This window comes from Eulemur rufifrons, chromosome 15, assembly GCF_041146395.1.
Source record: "Eulemur rufifrons isolate Redbay chromosome 15, OSU_ERuf_1, whole genome shotgun sequence".
In the NCBI taxonomy this organism is placed as follows: Eukaryota; Metazoa; Chordata; class Mammalia; order Primates; family Lemuridae; genus Eulemur; species Eulemur rufifrons.
In genome coordinates, this window is record NC_090997.1 from 60,521,485 (window position 1) to 60,543,068 (window position 21,584).

The 21,584-nt window shown below is 39.3% G+C and overlaps 1 protein-coding gene across 1 annotated transcript in view; it reads left to right on the forward strand.

Moving 5' to 3' along the window:
* Positions 1–21,584, forward strand: part of CRYBG1 (crystallin beta-gamma domain containing 1) — a 179,785-nt gene that overhangs the window by 49,064 nt on the left and 109,137 nt on the right. The window contains exon 2 of the mRNA XM_069489237.1: positions 21,098–21,236. Coding sequence (XP_069345338.1) covers positions 21,098–21,236 — 139 coding nt within the window. The remainder of the gene's footprint in view (positions 1–21,097; positions 21,237–21,584) is intronic.

A 21,584-nucleotide genomic window follows, 5' to 3' on the forward strand; every position in this document is an offset into this window, starting at 1 on the left:
CTCAGCTGAAGACCTTACTCATTCCAAGAAAATAGAACCAGTGCTATAGAAATCTGACACCTGCCGCTACCAGTTTGTCTTCATTTATACCCATTTCCTCAACCTTTCTCGTATTACTATTATGTCCGTGCTCCTAGCTAAGCCAGGCCTTCCTCTTGTGTTCTTGACCCCATCCCATCTCCCCTACTCACGGATCATTGCCTCTAGAAAAACCCCTCCTTCCTTCCATTTCATTATTCATCTTTTCCGTCAGGTCATTCCTATCAGCATACAGATATGCCATAATATCATCTATGTTAAAAACATGCACACTTTCCTACACCCTATAACCCCTCATTTCTCTGATCCCCTTTACAGAAAAAACCCACAAAAGAGTTGTTTATACGTGATATTTCTACTTCCTCTCATCCCACTTTCTTCCCATAAAGGCCACTCCAATCAGGCTTCTCCAAAACACTTTCTGTGAGGCTCTTGAGGTCTCCAAGGGGTGTCTAATTAATAACAAACACTATTTTCCTGCCTGAGTTCTGTAAGGTTAGGAAATGCTCCTCATTTTCCTCCTATCTCCATGAAATCTCTTTTTGCCTCTTTTGCTGGTTATTCCTCCCCTTCCCAAGTTCTAAATGTTGGAGGGGTTCAGGGCTCAGCCCTGGGAGCCCCCCTCTCTCTCTGCATTTACTTTCTAGGTGAGCTATCTAGTGTCACAGCCTTAAATCACCAGTATGATGATGACTCCACATTTATATCTCTAATATCCATCTCTCTCCTGCACCCCGGACTGATCTATCCAGCAGCCTTCCCAAGATCTCCACTTAGATGGTAACATGCCTTTCTAACATAGTAGGTCCCAAACCCAACTTACACTAACTCCCCCCAGACCTGCTCCTTTCTCACTGTTCTCCATCTCAGGAAGTCTGAATAACTCAGTAACTGAGGCCAACAAATCCTGGAATCATTCTGGAAACTTTCTTTCTCTCACACCCCACCTTCATTCTGTAAAGTCATATATCTGAAACATGTCTGGAGTCCGACCACTTCTCAGCTCGTTCGCTGCTGCTGTCATCCTAGTCCACACTTCTGTCATGTCCAGCCTGCATTATCCCAGTGGCCTCCTGCCTGGTCTTCCTCTTTTCACTCTTACCCTCCTCCCTTCAGTCTGTTCTCTACATACTAGCCAGAGGGATACTTTTGTTTCTTAAATTAAGAACTTTTTTCCAGAGGGAGTCTGGAAAAACCTAAATCTTATGGCATTATTCCCCTGCTCAAAACCCTCAGTGCTTCCCCATTACACTCAGAATAAAATCCAAAGCCACATGGCCTATGACCTAGTCCCCAACCGCATCATCTCCTGCCACTGTCTGTCTCGCTCAGCCCTTCCAGACACACTAGCCTTTTTGACTTCCCTGGACCACGTCAAAGCCAAGCCATTGCACTTGCTGTTCCTGTGCATGGCAGTGCTCTTCCCCCAGATGTGTGCTTGGCTCACCCCCTACCATTATTTAAGTCTCTGTTCAAACATTTTCCTCCTGAGAGACCTGCCTGGACTGCCCTTAAAACAGTACCATCCTGTTAACCCAATTCGTTTTTCTTTGTAGAATTTTCCAATACCTGGCATTATAATTAATATCAGCTTCCTCTTGTGTTTATTCTATGTCTCTCTCATTCAAAATATAGGCTCCTTGAGGGCATTTTATTCATTGTGGTAACTCAAAATTTTTTTATTTAATGAATTAATGAATATTGAATGGCACACAATATGTTATAGACTGATCAGGCATTGAAAATTAAATGTCTACTCTTCTGGTTTTTGATGTGTCTGATGTAAACAAGAAATTGATGTATGATAATATATGGTATATTTTCTTTGGAAAGTTGAAAGTAGTACACTCATGTAATATATAGTAAAATCTGTAAAGAGGTTCATAGTTTGCAAAGTACTTTCACAAGTACCGTCTCATTTAAATCCCGTAACAAGCCTGTGGCATGTCGTATCATCATCCTTATTTTGCAAGTGAAGAATCTTAAAATCAGAGAGATTAAGTGTCCTGCCCAAGGTGATACAGTTAGATGTGGCAGAGATGGCATTTACGTGAGGTCTTCAGATAACCAAATCAGATTCTCCTTTTACTCTAAGGACACAAAGGAAATGTTTCGCATAAGGCAAGTGTGACAGTCCTTCAGTTCATTGTCCTTTTTATGTCCTTTCCATCAAAGCATCATCCTAAATTCCAGTACAATTTGGCAAAGCTAAGGAGGCTGTGAAGGATCTTTGTGGAAATAACAGATCAGGTGTTCTCAGTTTTAGCAGCTTCTCTAACTTTTTATCAGATAAACAAGAGTATCCTTTCCCTTGATCTTTTGTGAATGCAAGTTGCTCCGGGAGGGTCTAGAAACAACCAAAACTAGCCATTCACTTGGTATTAGAACAACTTCTCTTTATGGAGATTTTTACAGTGTTGTAGACTTTTGGAATAGAAAAACTAATTTGTAGGGCTGGCAGAGTTGATGACCTGGAAATTTTACCCTTTGACTAAATTATGTTCCTTTCATTTCCTTCCATTTTCCGTTTCTGTGTGGAATATATTGCCGTTTACGGCCTTGCTAATCGGTGTTATGCCCTCTCTGACTAATGAAAGGATGACATGTGTTGTGGGGGGAAGAATGTGTGTTTAAGAAAGAAGGAAAAAATAGGTGGGACAGGCAGGGCCAGCAACAGTGGAGGGAAATCAAAGGCTGGACTCACAGGAGGGCTGATCTGGGAAAATCACTGGAATAAGATGGTTGTGCCTCAGTTCTCCCTTTCTATAACAAACAATCTTTTAGGGAATATAAGATAAACTAACAAAAGAACAGATGTCCATACTGTAAATGGGAATTTTTCCTCTCTACTTTTAGAGTTACATAGCATGAGACTGATTGAATACTAAATGCAAAAGGAAGCCAAATTGCATACAAAATACTTGGTGTCACTTACTCTAGACCAAAATGTAGCTTTCATTTTTAGCTGTTATTACTGTGGGACACATTCCTCTTTGAACATGAAGGTAACCCAATAATGAAACCATTTTATTATTAAAGGTGGAGGCTGTATAGGATAGTAAATAGTTAAATGAAGTCAGGTCAGTCAGGTTCAAATCCCAGCTCCACAACTGACAGTGTGACTGTAAGCAAATTACTTAATCCCTTTGAGCCTCAGTTTCCTCATCTGTATAAAATGCTGGTAATAACACCTATCTCACAGGCTTGTTGTGAGGATCAAACAAGATGGTAAAATACATGGCACAGTGCTGGGAACATAGCAATCACTCAATAAAAGGCAGTTATTACTATTAAACTAGAATTATCAAGGTGCTTAGTACTACTGAGTTGATTTTGCCCTCTCCTACTTCCCTTTTTATTTAAAGTAGTAAGAAATCAATTAGGAAATATATTACATATTATTTTTTTAAATCCTCCATGAACCTATCTATTCTTTCTCAACTATATCTATTCAGATTTCAGCTTCTGCCTTGTAAGTTCTTAGAACAATTGGGTTGTCTGTGCATCATTCCCATAAGAAATGACTAAGTGTAATGTTATTATAAAAAATGGATTTTAGCACAAAGCTAGTATATGTAATGTTAGCCTTTTTGTTTATCTATTGCTGCATGACATCTAGCCCCAAATTTGGTGACCTAAAATAACAATCATTTATTGCATTTTGTGGATCTGGAGCTTGAATGGGCTGCGAAGGGTCAGCGTGTCTCCACTGCACGTGAAGTCTGCTGAGGCGGGAACCTGTAAGATGGCCCCTTCAGTCACATGCCTGGCATCTCAATAGGGTGGCTTGAACAGCGGGGAGCTGGCTAGAACAACTCCTCTGGGGTCATATGTGTGGGGCCTCAGTTGTTGCTGTCGGTTGAGCTCGAAGGTTCTCCCCACATAGTCTGATGGCCTTTCCCTCTTCTTGTGGCCGACTGGCAGGGTGGCTACACCTCTTACAAGGCAGATGGGGAGAGGAAAATAACTCCACCCTTGCTGTGAGGAGCAGCATGCAGTACAGGGAGGGGCCCACTGTCAGGGTTGTCTTTGGAGACTCGTTACCACAGCCTCCTAAAAATGTGTTTGAGCCCTCTGCCTCTCCATGTTTAGGAGACCTAAACCCCACTTTGGATTAAACCTCTCTCAAAATAATCAACACCTGCTTAAGTATTACATAAATACATTCTTAGGTGGCCAGTTTAATCTTTCACTCGATGCAGATACTTTCTTTACATGGTCTTTCTAGACTAAAACATTCAGATTCCAAACCATCTTGGAAATTATGTCTGAGGTAGACTCTAAGATGAGGAGCTTAACAATCCAGATGGGCAAATAAATTGCTTGTTCCCATCAAACAAGTACACCAACCTGAAAAAGACATTGGGTTCTATTTTAACGGCTTAATTGTTCTATGTGCAGGTGGGCAGATTATACCATGTGCGGGGAAGGTATATGCAGAAACGGCCACACTGTTTTGCAGCGTGCTGTATTTCTGTTGTTGAGTGCTTTAAATAGTTTGTCATGAGACTTGTCCTGCAGAAGCCTGGAAAGGGCTCTCGTGGAACGTTTCTGTACCCTGCAGCCCCTGCCCGGCAGAGGGCTGGCTGGCTCCCTGGGAATTCTGTCAAGACGAGAGCTGGTGTGAGCCCTTTCTGGCTTCACAGAACCTAATTTCATCAGTGGGTGCAAATGACATGATGGATTTGCCACCCACAAGGCTAGGTTGACATGGAGGGGTTTCTTTACATTGTTTAGGCATCAGTTAGATTATAAGTGCTTGTGGGTGGGGCCCTGTGTTATAGGAAACATTGCTCTAAATGCTGATTATGTTTTTAATGACCAGAATATTAATTCTAGGATGGCAAAATCATTGCTGTCTTCTAAATGCCTCTTGTCTTTTGAAGCTCTTTGAGAGTGAAATATTCAAATAACCATAGTCTCTTAATTGTACCTCATAACCTAGATTCCGTGGGAGATGAATCATCATTAATTCAAAGAAGAGTTTTTCCACCCTACTTTATGCTTTCATTAATGTTTTCTGCATGACTTTGCTTACTCCAGAAATTTTAAATGGAAGGAGGTCCCTGGAGAGAAATGATATAACTTTGTTTAAAGTGCCTTGTAATACAATAGGCTTTGTAGTTTGAAGAAAACCATGTTGTAGTTCAAACCCATCCTTTATTATCTTCCTCTTTCCCCCTGTTTCCCCCTTCCCAGACATTTATTGAGTGCCCTCTATGTGGATTCATTGTACTGCAAGCTGTTGGGGTGCAAAGAGGAAGGATATCCAGCTCATACCCTCCAGGGAGTTAAGCATGTTCTAAGGAAAATCAGTAGGAGGGCTTGAACAATTGAGAGTTAAGGGTGCAGTACTCTTAGGAGTTATGCTAGTGAGTGTACCCTGGGCTATGCTGAACAGGTGGAAAAAATGGAGTTCTCTGGTGCAATCCCAGTAACGAGCCCACTGGCTTATCCCCAGGGCCTGAGCCCCAGTTCAGCCTGGGAGGCCCCTCCATTAAACTCCTGGGCTTTAGGGTTGCTCTGCAAAACACCCTAATACTTCACAGAAATAATTATATGCTGTTTTCTATTTTATACTAATATTCTTTCTCTTTATTTTTACAAAAAAATAATATGGCTCTTAATTCAAAACTACAAGTCAGAGTTGCTGTGAAGATAAAGAAATAATGTTCATGAAAGCATTGCATTTCAAATTATAAAGTGTTACACAAATGTAAGACAGTGTTGATACTGTTCACTTCTTCTGGTCAAAACGTAACAGAAAGGAGAATGAAAGCTACCTGGAAGCCTAAACTGGTCTGAGAAGTTTGAGCACTGGTTCCGCTGCCGCTTTGGGAGTTTGGTTGTTGATGTTCTGGGAGGTTTTCAGTCTTCCTGGGGTGAACACTGTGTTGTTTCCAGTGCCTATGTATTACCCTAGTCATTTAAGTCTTTGACTAGTGTCATTATAGCAATAGAGTGGAGTAATTTAGACATGCTTTAATGGCTGATATATATCTGGAGTGTTTATAGTACAGAGGAAAGTCTCTGAGTTTTTTGAAGCCCATGTACTTATGGACTTTAGATGTGGGCTAGGTCTCCTTTACAGTCCACTTCAAGGAAAGGCTTGTGTCTGACAGTTCTTATGTAGATTGCTTTTAACAGATAGAAACCAGGACATATAAGTTGTAGTGGTGGCAAAGGCAAGGTTATTAGTTATCTATTGCTGTATAACAAATTACCCTAAAATTTAGTGGCTCTAAAACAACAAACATTTATCATCTGTCAGTTTGAGCAGGTCAGGAATTCAGGAGCAGCTTAGCTGGTTGGTTGCAGCTCAGGTTTTCTTTTAGGTTGCCCTCAAGCTGTCAACCAGGGCTATGGTCATTTGAAGGTTTGACTGGGGCTGGAAGACCATTTCCAAGTTCACGCATGTGGACATGTTACCACAAGGCCTCAGTTCCTTACTGGCTATTTGCTGGAGGCCCCAGTTCTTTGCCATGTGGGCCTTTCCACAGGATGACATGGAAGCTGGCTCCCCCCCGGCCCAGAGCAAATTATATGAGTGAGAGAGAGAATGGAGGGTGGAGGCACACTGTTACTACCTAGTCTCAGAAGTGTGATATCATCACTTCTATGTGAGAGGGGATTATACAAGGGTATAAATACCAAGTGGTGAGGATTATATGGGACATCTTGGAGGATGGCTACAACAGTAGTCAAGAAAATTAAATAAATTTAAGAATTATTCAGATTTTTACCTGTATCTAAGACCGTGGGCAAATTTTTCCTATCTTTAAATTTATCCAGGTTTCGATAAATTATAATTATAATAATCTGATCATATTTATTAGAGTTTTAGGAGTGCTTATTCTTCTTCAATGAAGGTTATAAAAGTGCAAAAAAAAAAAGACATTGTGCCAAGCAAGCTTATGGGAGTTAATGATCTAAAATGAGGGTCAGCAAACTTTTCCTTTAAAGGGCCAGATTGTAAATATTTTAGGCACAGTCCACCACACAATCTCTATTATAACTGCTCAGCCCTGCCATTGTAGCACTAAAGCAGCCAGAGATACATCTGTACTGCAATCACTGTATGATTGTTCCAATAAAACTCTATTTACAAAAATGGATGATGTGCCAGAGTTGAAGTTCCCTGCAAGTATTGTTTTCTTTGCAAATTTTAGAAACAAATGGTGTCTTGAAAACCATCCAAGAAAAAATTTGTGACTCTGATGAGATAATTGACAATAACCTGGAGTATTCCAAGATCCAGATTGGGAATTATAGGCCTGAGGAATTAGGAAAGAGAAATTGAGACTGGCAGGCAAAATCTGGGCATTAATATTTTATTAGATTATATAAAAAGGTCTGTTCCATCATCAGGGTTTTACCTTCTATTACTGCCGCTCAAAGTCTTTATTTAAACTTCCCTGAGGAGCTTATTAGGAGTTTTAAAACTTTTTTATTAAATATTTTTCTTACTGTAAGAGAATGCATGTCAATTTTGGAAAATACAGAGGAGAATATAAATCATTTATGATCCAATTAGCCAGAGATGACCACTGTTGAGATTTTAGTGTATTTTCTTTCAGCATATTCTTGGATGTGTATTAATAACATAGTTGACACACAATTTCTTATCCTACTTTTCTACTTACCATCATAGCACAAGCTTTTCCGCTATGACTTAAAAGACAAATGGTATTCCAGAATATGGATGTGTAGTAACTTACTTAAGTGTTACCTGCATGGGTTGAGTTGTTTGCAAATTTTGTTGTCATAAATAACACTGCCATAAGCATTATTGTAAGTAAATCTTTAAATGCTCCCTTAATTATTTCCTTAGTATCATTTCTTAGAAGTAGAATTATAGAGTATAGGCATAATAGCATTTTATGTTTCTTGATAAGTATTAATACATTGCTTACTAAAAGGCTGCATTAATATACCTCCCCAGTAGTATGTGAAAGCATTGAACATTATCAGTTTTAAAATTATATCTTGAGCCGGGTGCAGGGGCACATGCGCCCAACTACTCAGGACATAGGGCTTAGTAGAATGTTTCACGCAGACAGAGCTGGCCTACACTTCCAGGGAGGAGGCTGACACATGCCAAGCTTCATTTAAAAGGTACTGAGAAGGCCCACCTTCCCTAACAACTTCTCCTCCTCTGAGTTACTAGATGCCTGAAATACTGGTTATTTCATCTCTTTGTGAACATTGCCCTCTCACAAAGTCATCTTTTAAAATGCACATTCCCCTTGGTGGAGTGGCACAGTACATTCACTTCCAAGGGCTGCCCTAACAAATGACCACAAACTCGGTGGCTTAAAACAGCAGAAATATTTTCTCTCACAGTTCTAGAGGCTAGAAGTCCAAAATCAAGGTGTCAGTAGGACCATGCTCCTTCTGAAGGCTCTAGGGAAGAATCCTCCCTGACTCTTCCTGGTATCTGGTGGTCGGCAGCAATCCTTGGTGTTCTTGTTGGCTTGTAGCCGCATCACCTCAATCTCTGCTGTCATCATGTGGCCTTCCCTGTGTCTGTGTGTGGCTCATCCTATAACCACATAAATGGCAAATCCGCATGTGCTTTGCTTTCTTGACAACCTGCTTACATTTTAAGTGGGAAATCTAAGTTTTTTCATGGTGTTTCCTTAGGTTGATTAATATGTCCCTTTTCTATTACTAGAACAGATAAAGTATGCGATAGAAAAGTGAAAGGATAAAATGAGTAATCCATTGGAATGATTCATGTATTGTCAAATCTTTTCTGTTTTCAAAAATATATGTTAATAGTAATTGCAATTGCATGATTTTCTCATAATTGAAGTCTGGTGATGTAAGTTGTGACTGTTAAATTTGGTAACAAGAGAAAAATACTTCATTTTGAGTATTTCCTAAATGAGGGAACCCTAAGATTTTCTTTTTGTAAAGGGAAAAAAGGATGACAGATTCGGAAATTAATTTTACAATCAAAATGATTTTAATTCTTTTTAGTAAAAAGCAATTGTCAATATCAATAGCCTTTTTTCTTCCATTTTAAACAATATGTGAAATGAAAAATTTTAATGAAATTTATCTCCTTTTTGATTTTATGAACTACTCGTTTTTAGAAGCATTTTCATATTTCCTACCATTATCTAGTTTATAAAAAATAAGTTTGTTTCCTTTTTGAATTATTGTCAATATTTACAAATTTTTGTTACAAAAGCAATATGAAGATTTTTTAAGTGAAGAAAATGAACACAGCAACACAGCTGTTCTGTTAGATTGTGCCCTATTTTCACAGTCAAACCTGGTGAAAGTTCCTACCTTCTTCATCTCGACTGCAGAAATAAAAATCTCCTGTGTACAGAGATTGTTGACTCACAAGTCCTCATTCTACCTGATGAGATAACACTCCCTAATTTAAAATCCTGTTAAACAAAATAAATATTTTCTTGGGACAGAATGCTGTGTGGTTTAGTGACTCAACTCTCGGCGCTGGAAGCCTCAGCCAGCAGCACAAGAAAAAACTTGTTTTGTATCATGCCTGACCAAAAAAAATAAAAATAAAAACCATATTTTTATACCCACTGAGCACAGGTTCTAGGGATAGAAGATGACATGGTTCTTAGCTCCCAAAAAACCTGTAATTGAATTAAGAAATTGATATATGTCCACAGAAAACCTAATATGAACACTTACCAAATGATACTAGGTTGAAGCATATGAAGTTGCTATATTTGACTGGTTTTGACCTACGAAAATGGTATTTCTAATGTTCAACCTCAAAGATCAAAGCCAGTTATTGTACTCACCTGCGTCTGGCACGTCCTTCAGCCCCCTCTATGCAAAGAGCTGTGTGCACCAGGGCTGCGGAGCCTGCTAACCTGGGCGCTCTCGCCCCGGCCCGCCCCGGGGAAAACGCAGCCCTGCACTCACAGTGCTGCCTCCTGCCTCTGCTCTCCCTCCTCCGCTGCCTTGTTCCAACTTGTGGAATTTTCCTTCCTTCCAAGCACATCCTCACCTTATTTGGAATAGTATCCTCTCTTCTTCCTCTTTCTTTCTAGTCTTGGCCCCGGGAACATCTCTCCTTTTCCCTCACTTCCCTTCCCCTTTCCTGTTTTCTTTCTGTCCTTTGTTTCTCTTTTCATTCCACTGAGAATCACCATCTCTTAGTTGATGGCTGTAAAGGCTAAATGCATCTGTATGAAAAAAGGGAAAGCCACGAGTTTTTATGTGAAATTAGAAATGATAATCATCAACATCTGGTAATAACAAATATTATAATCTCTGAAAAATCCTTCAACCATCATCTCTTTCTGGGTGAACCCACTTTTTCTCAATAATCCCATTTCTAAAAAAAGAATGATCTGCACTTGAGAAAAATAAACACTATTCTCAAACTATTTTATTGCTTTCCTCTTCTTTTTTTAAACAAATGTTAAAACAATTCTATGATTTATAATGACAGTCTCTTTTCTTTTTTCCTTCCCCGCCCCCCCCCGCCCTCGTCTATGGTGTAATATTTCAGCTACACAAAATTGACTTTTAGGGGCTTATCTGGGAATCAAACCACCATTTATAATATTGTATTTACAGGGTAATAAATCAGTTACCTTCAAGGAAAAGTTTTGGGACACAACTGTTTTGTAAGTTGAGATTTCGTTTAGTATAAAGTGGATAGCTAAGGGGTAAGGAAATACAGGATTCATTCCAATCAGGGAAGTCTTGGAGGAAGTGAATTTTGAAATTAGACTTGATGGGATTTGATAGCCAAAGATTGCAAAGAGGAGACAAGAAAGCATTAATAGGAAGCCCAAGTAAGGACATAAATAATGAAACAAATTATAAATAAGGGAAGGGCAAAGAGATCTCTCTAACCGCTACTGAAAGTCTGAGGTGGAGGGAGTGGAGAATGGGTTTAAAGAGGTATTGGAGCAGCCCTCGGGTAGGGGATTTGAAACTGAAATTTGGAACTTGTTACCAGCATTAGCAAGGACTTTATTAAGCTAGTTGGAGAGTAGGGACACTGTGATAACTTCTTGCCTCTGCACCTTAGAGAATTTCTATTCATGACAGCTGAGATGCTAAGTGTCAGCCCATCTCAGATTCAGCTTCGTAGCCTTTCCATTGTCTATAGTCAGCAAATCTGTATCCCTGGTGTGTTCCTAATACACAATGAGTTTTAATTACAAATGATTCTTTTCTCTTTTTTCCCCCTGTGGACCTCATCTGACTGGATAGAAATGATTTTTAATTAGAGTTTTCTTTTGTAACATAATACCAGTCAAAGACACTAATTGAATTCATTCATTAAGTATTTGATGACAATTCTAATCACTGCAAAAGGATGTATCTAGGAGGTTCTTAAACAACTCTGGGCCCTTGTGGAGTTTACCCACCTGGAGCAGGTGGAAGGGAGAAGTCAAAGTTGTGATTCAGGCAATTATGTACTAATCACTGATCATTTTACATTAATCATCAAACAACAAGCAGGTATTTGGAAATTGAGTAAGTGGAACATGATGAACTTGACATTATGAAAATTAATGTAAAAAACTAACCTCTGTAAGAATTATTTTGAAAAACTAAAGTAACTCCCCTCATATTTGAAAATAATCTCTTTAGTTTTATATTATCATCAAAAGGCATATACTATAAGTGTCCTCTTATGTGTAGGAATGTTTTAGAGGTCTTGCAAGTAATGTTTAAAGACTCAATTCTCACTTCCAGGTTTATAAAGATTTATAGACCACCACATGAAAGAGTGTATTGAGTAGAGCCTTTAAACCTCTGAATTATAGCTGTGAGAAAGTTGAGAGTATTTGATCTGTAAGAAAAGTAGACATTTGGTTCAGAACACCCCCTAAAAAAAAGTAGGTATTGGTGAATTCAGAAAATATAGTAAATGCTAAAATATTTTAATACAAGAAAAAGTTATACAATTTCTCTTGATACACTGTTGTTTCTAGAAATGCCACGAAGTAATAATGTTTTCAGTGATGCAAGTGTTATCAAAGCTCAAAATTGATGAAGATAATTCTTTGAGTGCCTGGAAGGACTAAGGCAGAAGAGTTCAGTGCCAGGTTTTGTAGGGACCCCAGAGTTTCAGAGACTCTTACTCATTGTTGCTGGCATGAGTTGTTTTGGACTAGTGAGCTAAGGTGGGGCAAAGGTAAACAGACTAGGCATATGATGCATAGTAAAGATGCTATAAAGTCAACTTCAAAGTGTGTGACATCACCATAGACTTCTGGAAAATAATAACAGACAGACCAGCCTTGCGTGAAACTATCATGGTTAGCAGGAGGCACTTTCGAACCAAAGCTTTATATTAACATTATTTGAAACAATCATAAACGGGTTCTACAAGCAGCTACTATAGTCATGAATCAAACCAGCTTTGCAGAAGGGGCTTTGTATTCACTCGCACAGTGAACTCTCACTGAGCATCTGTGATGTGGCAGGTAGTGTTATATCCCGTGGCAGAAACAAAGAGAAACATAAACAGGAGCTTCTTGAGAAGCTTACTCTCCAAGATGAGAGAAAGAGCCATCAGTGTTTATAATGAAGGTAAAACATAGCAAAATAGCCTTAAACATAGGGCACGTAAGGAAGCTACGCTTGAAAATGTAGACTGGGTCCAGAAGATGGAAGCACTCGCATGCTAGACTGTGATGTTAGGACTTTATTCTATAGACAATGCCGAACCATCTCATGGTTTTCAAACAAGAGAGTACACCAGGAAGATCTACCTATTTGTAAAGTTAGAATGGGTTAAAGGCTATAGGAGAGACTCAATAACAAAGAATAACTGGAAACTCACTAAATTGAAGGGATAATGAAGTTTAGAACTAGGGTAGTGGTGGTTGGAATGCACAAGGGTAGACAGATGTCATACTTGTGAGGTAGAAGTAGCATATTTCATGTATTTATAACTGCCACCCGTCACTTCCTCCTCAAAAAGATTTACAGTAGTTTACATCCATTTAACAGTGCAAATAGGGAAAGATCAGAAAACTAAAAGAATAATAGTGTGAAAAGACCAGAGAAACAATTATTGTACAGAAACATACATTCATAAAGTTCTATATAATTACTAAAATTGATGCATAATCTGATACATGATCCACATTGTCTAAAAGGCAACAGATGAGAAAAAAGCTTTTCTTGGTACTTAAGAAATTTCTCCTGTCAGTCCCCATAGAGAGGATATTGAGTAAGATAGTAGCTAACACTCTTCTCAGCTTCCCTGCAGTATGTCCAACAAAGAGTTCTATGTGGCTGCATTTTTTAGTGTCACTCAAAGCAAGCTCAAGTGTGATGACAAAGGACCTCTTGACGAGGGATCAGAGGTAGGTCGATTGGAGAAAGAAGGCTCAGGGATAAGTCCTCAGAGGTGCCCCTGGTGATTTGGGGGCCATCTCTCTACCCTTGTACCTATAACTCTATTCTGCCAGATTCCCTCCTCCTTGCCTGCTTCATGGTACTATCCTCAGTAGCTTTGTTTTGTGTTACAAAGGGCAGCAATTGAAAATACTCTCTTTTGCATTATTAATTTGTTATTTATGAGCTCAGTAAGGTCACTAGTCTTTCCCTGGGGAGTTTATTGCCATCAAAAGAAAAGCTACATTTTCTCTTCTCTGCCATTAGATTATAGGAATTTGAGTCACCTTAAAAGGAAAATGTCAGCAATCGGAAAGCCTGCTCTTGTATTTTAAGAACTGAAAACTAAACTTGCCCAACTTGAATGTTGTAAAGAGAAGCTTAAAAAAATGCCACGATCTTCAGCTCCTCTAAACGAGAGACTGTGCAAGCATGCATGAAACACAAGACTCTTGATAAACCTGAGCCCCTCCTTGAGGCACAGACCTCAGTTCCTCAGTTCTTGCGGGGATGTGGGCAAGGATCCCATGGTTGCTTGGTCCTTGGCCTCTGCTTCTCTTTGCTCCTGCCCAGAATGAGATCATTCCTTCCTCTGGGACCAATGGCAATAAACCTTGTTGAGCCTTGTTGAGCCCAGCCTGGTTCTGTTAATCATGTGAAGTGATCTCAAATGACCAAAATTAACATATTATTGGTTTGTTGGTCCTGAGGTAGCTTGGTTAACTTTCACAGACTCTGCAGCACCCAAAGCCTAGATTTCACAAGGTGGAAGTATTAGGACAAAGGTCCCCAGCCTTTGTTGGAGAGATGATTTTCATGCCACTGGTCAGATCTGAGGGGAGCTTGGACATTTCTGCTCCACACAGCGCATTGGGAGATGGCTCTCGGCTTTCAGGCTGCCATTTTAAACATCAAGTTGCCCAGGAAGATACAGGCCATCGGGGAATAGAGGCTGACTGGACTAGGGAGAGTTACTTCTACAAAAACACTACTAAAATTCTGGCAGGAAATGAGTTTTGTAGGGTGGGGGGAAAACACTACTAAGACACTACCAAAAAGGCCGAGAGGCGTGATATTCTTGTGCAACCACTAGATGGCAGAGTTTCTGCATTCTATTTGCTGACACTAAATAACTTGTGTTAATGATGTTAGTATTCTTTCTATAGCTAAAACTTTGAGGATGTTCTGTTTTTTTAAAACTTGAATGAGCATAGGAAATTGTATTCATTTCCTCACCCAACTGAGTATTTTGTGATCGTGAAACTCAGCTGCTGAGAATTTGAATTTTGTCTCTGAACTAAGAGTTGGTTGGGTTCTCTACTCCTAACTGTTGGTAATTAGCCATGTGATCTTGAACAATGAATATCTCTGGGGCTCAGTGAACTCATCTGCAGAATGAGGTGGGTGGGTCATTAGATTATCTCAAAGATATCTTCCAACTCAGACATTCTCATTTCTATATCATTTCAAATTTGAGCCTGTTAAGTATGCTAGCTCAAAGTACCATCCACATTATACCTTATAAGTTATTTATTTATTTATTTATTTTGAGACAGAGTCTCACTCTGTGGCCCAGACTAGAGTGCTGTGGCGTCAGCCTAGCTCACAGCAACCTCACAGTCCTGGGCTAAAGCAATCCTCCTGCCTCAGCCTCCTGAGTAGCTGGGACTACAGGCATGGGCCACCATGCCCGGCTAATTTTTTCTATATATTTTTTTAGTTGTCCAGCTAATTTTCTTTCTATTTTTAGTAGAGACGGGGTCTCACTCTTGCTCAGGCTGGTCTCGAACTCCTGAGCTCGAACAATCCACCCGCCTCAGCCTCCCAGAGGGCTAGGATTATAGGCATGAGCCACCGTGCCCAGCCACTTTATAAGTTATTATTCAGTAAATGTCAACTGACATTCATATGCATAATTAAAATAGCTAATACTTATTGAGTACCTACTATGTGCCAGTACCAGGCTAAGCCTTTTATGAATTTTACCTAATTTAATTCTCATGACGATTTGATTATTATCCCCATTTTGCAGATGAGAAAACTGAGGCTTAGAGAAGTTAAGTGAACTAGCTCAAGATCACACAGCTAATGGACAGGCTGGTATGACTGAAATTTGTGTATATACATTGCTATATTTCATCCTTTATTCAGTTGAGAAATATATAAATTTGAAGACAACATTGTTTCTGAAAGAAAAACCCATTCTGTAAATCCCAAACCATTGATTTTCCAAGGGAAACAGAGTTTGGAGATTTTTTTTCTCTAGAGATGGGATAGATTTACATAGCTCGATCCTCACACTGTCAATAGATGCCTCTTTGTAAGCCTGGGCATAGAAACCTGGCTTCCAGTTCCGTGCACACGGGTAACCAGCAGGCTCAATGCTCTGTCAGTCACGTGGTTTTTTCAGGGACAATGTCTCTTCAAATCTGCAACAAAGTGACTACACCAGGTAATCACTAGGGGCCTTTTCAGCACTAGAATTATCTGATGGTGTGTGTCCGTAATCTAATACAGAGTCTAATGTTAGCAGGATAGAGGTTGCTCTCTACCATTTAGCAGTAAGGAAATACTATGCAGACTATTAGTACTGTTTGTTGGCGAATTAAATTTTCTCCTTCCTTTGTGGCCAGGAAACTTATGCAGCCTTACAGCCAATGCCTTAATTCAGAAGAGTGGTTCTAGTAGCTGGTGTTTTAAGCTTTCTTGAGAAAATAATTCAATGCAGATGGAGGCACCTTTTGGTAACTTTCAAATCGCAACTCTGAGGCTCAGTAGAACACACTAATAATTCTTTGGATAGACAATAGATGGCAGTACAGCATCATTTTATACCCTACAGCTAACACTAAACCTTCACTTTTATGCCACACTTTATTATTTTGCATGTGCATTATCTCTAAAGCAAGAATTATTAAGGAAACTTATTTAACTTGCTTTATATTGTACTACACATATTAAAATGCTTGGGGAACAACTTGATGGGATAGACCAGCACTAGGAAAACCTGAAATGGATTTATGGAAGCAAACGAAGTTCAGCTTCAGGGCCACTTCCAAGGCCTTCAGAGAGGCCCTAGCACTGTAAATTTTGAAAAAGTAAGATATTTTGGCTTTTCTTTTCCCTTAAAGAGAGCTCCCCACCCCCCCAATTATATAAGCTTCAGGCCTCATAAAGCTTGGATTTGTCTAAGAATAGCCGTGTGGCTCTTTTAACTTAGAAAAGGGAAAACAATCGTGCCATTATTAATTTTGCTACCAACTTAATCTCCAGGGAGAAGGGCAATCTGGATTTTAAAAGTAAGCCAAATAAAAAGGAAACATAAGGAATAATTGAATGAACTGGCAAATGTTCCATTTATTTATAAGTCTGAGTAAAATCAAATACAGTGCTTAGCACTGAAACCCTTTCACTCGGCAGCATAATATCCATGCTAAAAAAGGGAAGTATGGAATATTATAATTAGCAAATTAATAAGTTCCCTTCCACTAAGACTCTAGACCAACATGACAGCACTTGGGGATTTTATTTTATTTTATTTACCCAAGAGGGTATCGTCCTTAATAAGTGACCAGTAGAGACTGCTCCCAAAGGAAAGTGTGCTTCCATTTACAAAACTTAAATTTCTCGCCAGGGAACCAATCTTAGCCTTTCTTATGACCACTTATAGCCTACTTTTAGTGAAACTATAATTTACCCTTTGGAAAAGAAAAATTAACAAACTTTCCAATTGGCCTTTCCTGTTGCAAACATTTATTATGGTTGGCTTTTAGGCTAGGGAGACTTACCTATGTATGTAACCATTATTCAGAATTGAAAATATTGCTGCCCAGTCAATGAGCCCCTCTGTCTACTACACCTGCATATCCTTGAGGGCAGGGAGTGGGTTTGTTCATCTTAGCATGCTTTGATATATGACATATAGTGGAAGGTCTGAAAAAATGCTGAAAGAATGAACACAAGTTATTGTTACAAAGTTCACTTATGGCCTTAGAGACCCTTCAGCATGATTCCAAATCTATGTTTTCTGTGTAATATATTGTGAAGGTTGTGTTTCAGGAGACAAACTTGTCCAGTAAGTTTGCTATGAGCAGAGGGTCTGTGGCTGATTGTCTAGAGAGGAAATAGAAAATGCTCATGGGATGGCCTGAGTGTCCGGGGTCGGGTGAGAAGCTGCCCTGCAGCTGAGCCCTGCTGGTAAAGCCCTCTCAGCCCACGCATCCCGTAGCCTTGCCTCACCCCCAACACCAGTGCTGGAGCACACTGCAATATGGCATCTGTGGCCAGGAGCCCAGCAGCACTGCCTGGATCTGGGTCATGAGGAAAGGGAAGTCAGCCAACACCTCAGCATTCTCCTCCCCTCAAAGGGAGGCAGAGGTTATTGGGTGCACCACAAACACTCAGCATTTCCTGTTTGGGAATTATGGTAAAGCCAGGACCTTCCTGGGAACTACCTGTCATAGCCCTTTCCTCCTCTGGCCATTGATAAAAAAAACCTACTCCCGGTGTCATGCATGCCTCCCGTCATGACCCCAAGCATATAGAATCAACTCCTGGATAGCATGCCAACTCGAGTTAGTTTATCCCCTAAGTCAGGAGGACAAGCAGGCTCCCAGGGGCCAACATACTATGAGGTCAAAACCGTGAACGTTTCTACTTTGACAGTTCAAATTCAATCTTAAACATATATCAACTCTACCTCTACCAACAGTGTATTAATAGTAAGTACAGGGAAAATGTTTCAGGACAAAGTTAAGGAGGTGATAGAACACATGTCAACATCCATTTCCATCCTCTCCCTGACTCCTTTTTCCCTAACTGAGCGCCAGTTTTTTCAGGTGCTTATTCTATGCCCAGCAGTATCCCTCAGGTCCCAGCCTCAGAGGGTTAGGTCCAGGCATTGGTTTGGTATAGGCATGAGATGTGAAGAGACGTCTGCTAGGTGGCTTCTAGGGAAGATGTCCTCGCTTCTAAGCAAGATATACAGGAGGACATAGTCTTTTCATCCTCTAGAATTATCAGACATTTGTGTCTCAACTAGAATTGTAGCAGCCACTGAATTCAGTAGCAACTGAATAAACTGATTAAACCAACTCAATCACATCTCTTGTTTTATATGTGATAATAAATTTTGTTTTTTTATCAGGCTTCTGTGAGTTGGACTTTCTGTTACCTACAGGCAAAAGGATCCTATATTATAAGCAGGGAATGTATCACAACCAAAATATATATTATAGAAAAGGGTACCCTAGCCAGCATTTAACTATACAATACATTAGTATTTAGTAGGAAGAGATAGCTCCTTTTTGGGGTGTCCACCTCTAACAATATAAAGCGCAGGAAGCACATGTAGATCACTTTATCTCTACAGTCTCTTGAGTCATTCAAAGGGCACATATATATATTTTTTTTTTCCAAAAAGGAAATATGTTAAGGGTGGCCGAATACCTAACATCTCTGGTTTACATTTACAATTTTTAAGTCTTACTTTTACAATTTATAAGCAGTGGTTGGAATAAAGCCTTAGGAGTCTTCTCTTGCTTGTGGCTCCTCTTGGTGTATTTGTGAGCAGAAGGGCAAGGTGAACCCTGTGGTTTAGGGTCATTGGAACATTTAGTAAAAATATGTCTTGATGCAAAAACACGTCCATGGTAAGACTGTAACACCTACTCAGCTTTAAAGTACTTTTCACTTGTTACCTAAATTCTCTTGAGCCATATGTGTTTCTCTATCCCTTTATATCTTCCATCTTAAAATTCTTGAGAAGAGATTTGCCTCAAAGTTAAGCTTTAGCACTCTTTAGAGGGTAGAAATGTAATTTTATAAGGGCTTTTATATGGCATAAAATGTTGCAAGGAGGCAACCATCCAGACTGGTGACTTATGCAGAATGAAATTGTGGTATGGCTGGAGAGACTCTTTTTTATTTCAATTCCTTCTTTACTGATTGAATTATTTTTACTATGTACAAGTATTACTTTTATTGTACAAAACTGGGAGAAAGACAAAAAGAATTATATTGCCGCTAATATACCTTCACATTTTATATAGTGCAAAGAATAATGTTTTTTAAAACAAAGATGTACATGGTAGAGTTCCCCAAATTATACCCATACATTTCTCCCTTGCTAATATTACCATATTGATTTATATCTCCCTGCCCCTCTAAAGTATTAATATTTTTCCCTATTTATTTATCTTTTTATCCATGGCATATTGTACAATTCCCACAAAAACTTCTATTTCTTCTTCTTCTTTTTTTTTTTTTTTGTCATTTCTTTGTTTTTGAGTTCCTGCTTAGGAAGATTTTTGTAATTTCTTTAAGAGCGATGACAGTAAAGCAACCAAGAAACCGAAAAAAAATGAAACTGGATTCCTTTCATTGAGGTCTTGAATTTTTAGTTCTCTTTCTACTTCATTGGCATTCTTCATTCAAAACCCTTATCTGGCTCCAGTGCTAAAGAAATCTGCCAACCCTTGGATCAGTTATAATGCTCTACTGCAGATAGTAGAGAAAACCTAACTCAAAATGGATGCAAGAATTTATTATCTAACATAAAACTCTAGAGATCTGGGATTGGTGCATTCAGCTGCTTGACAATGTATTTTAAGACTCAAGTTGCTCTCCTATTTCTGCCTTGCTTTCTCTTCAATCTAGTCTCCTAGAGTTAATGCCACTAGGGATCCCAAGAAGACTATTATGTTTGTCACATGCAGGCATGACACTGGCTTGCAGGGAAGAGGAACTATTTCTTCTTGTAAACCTTCAAGAGAAAGACCTTTCCCCAATTCCTTCAGCAGACGCCCCTCACATCTCATTGGTCAGAACTGTACCAGACAAGTAGGGCAAGGTACAAACATTTTAGAGGCTCCAGGAGACATAAATCAATGTGGTAATATCAGCGAGAGAGATGTATGGGCACATGCCTAACTCAGCTACTGAGGAAGGGAATGGACACGAGTGACTACCAGGGCTGGAAGCAGCTCCCCCTGAGGCTATGGAGGGTGCATAGCTGAACAAAGTCAGGGTTATTAGTGAAGAAAATGTGTGTGTATTGAGGGGAAGGGACAATGGTAGGTTCAGATAAAGGAAATGGTCTTGAGGCAGGCAACCATCAGAGTCTGTTGGGACACGCTTTCTGCCTTCATTAGTGTCCATTCCTTTTAAGTCTGATAAATATTATCCTCCTGGGAACAGTTCTTTTTTCTTGGCATAGCCTAGATCCTTCCCCCATTGGGATTCAGTTCCCACTTTATTTCCAATGGGCAGGAAACTTACAATTTTTTTTTTTTTTTGTCATTTCTTTGTTTTGTTTTTGAGTTTCTGCTCAGGAAGATATTTGTAATTTCTTTAAGAGCAATGACAGTAGAGCAACCAAGAAACCAAAAAAATGAAACTAGATTCCTTTCATGCCCAAATCTGTCTATCCATCTGGTTATCTGTCTACCTATCTACCTCTAAGTTGTTTTCTGCATAGGGTTTAAAAGAATTCAGTTGGTGAAGTCATCAAGGTGAAGTCATCAAGGTTTATTTATAAATATGCTATGAGAGTACCAAATTATCCACAATGCTGTATAGATTTTGAAGAATGATTCATTATTTGGGCTGACTGGAAATGGACAGGGAGAAATATGCCTTTGGGTTTCTTGAGCTTTCAGCATTCTTCACAGCTTATTGACATGACTGTTTCCCCTGTTCACAGAGCTCTGGAGGTTGTGGATGGAAGCCCTGTGGCTCCGGAGTTCCAGGAAGGTACACTGCACTGTGGGGAGTCCCAGTTCTTTCACACCACCAGGGAGGCGTCTGGGCCTTTCCCCACAGAGTCTGGAATGTTTAAAAAGGTAAAGCTTCATTTCCAATGTTTGGCTTCCCAAAATAAACACTTCAAAGAATTAAAACGCTGTAAGATAAACACTGTCTGATTGAAGAACACATACTTAAAAGGAACCTTACATATTATACATCATATGTCAATATGTCATATATAAAATATATATCATATATAACATATATTACCTAATATGTATTATATTTTTCTGTATGGTAATTATTATAATAAGATAATTTATATGATCTATTTTTATTTAACTATTACATAATATATATCATATATCACATGACATTATATATCCAAGTACCATGATAATAAATAATGAATCTTATGGACTTGCATCTTTGCTCTTTGCTGC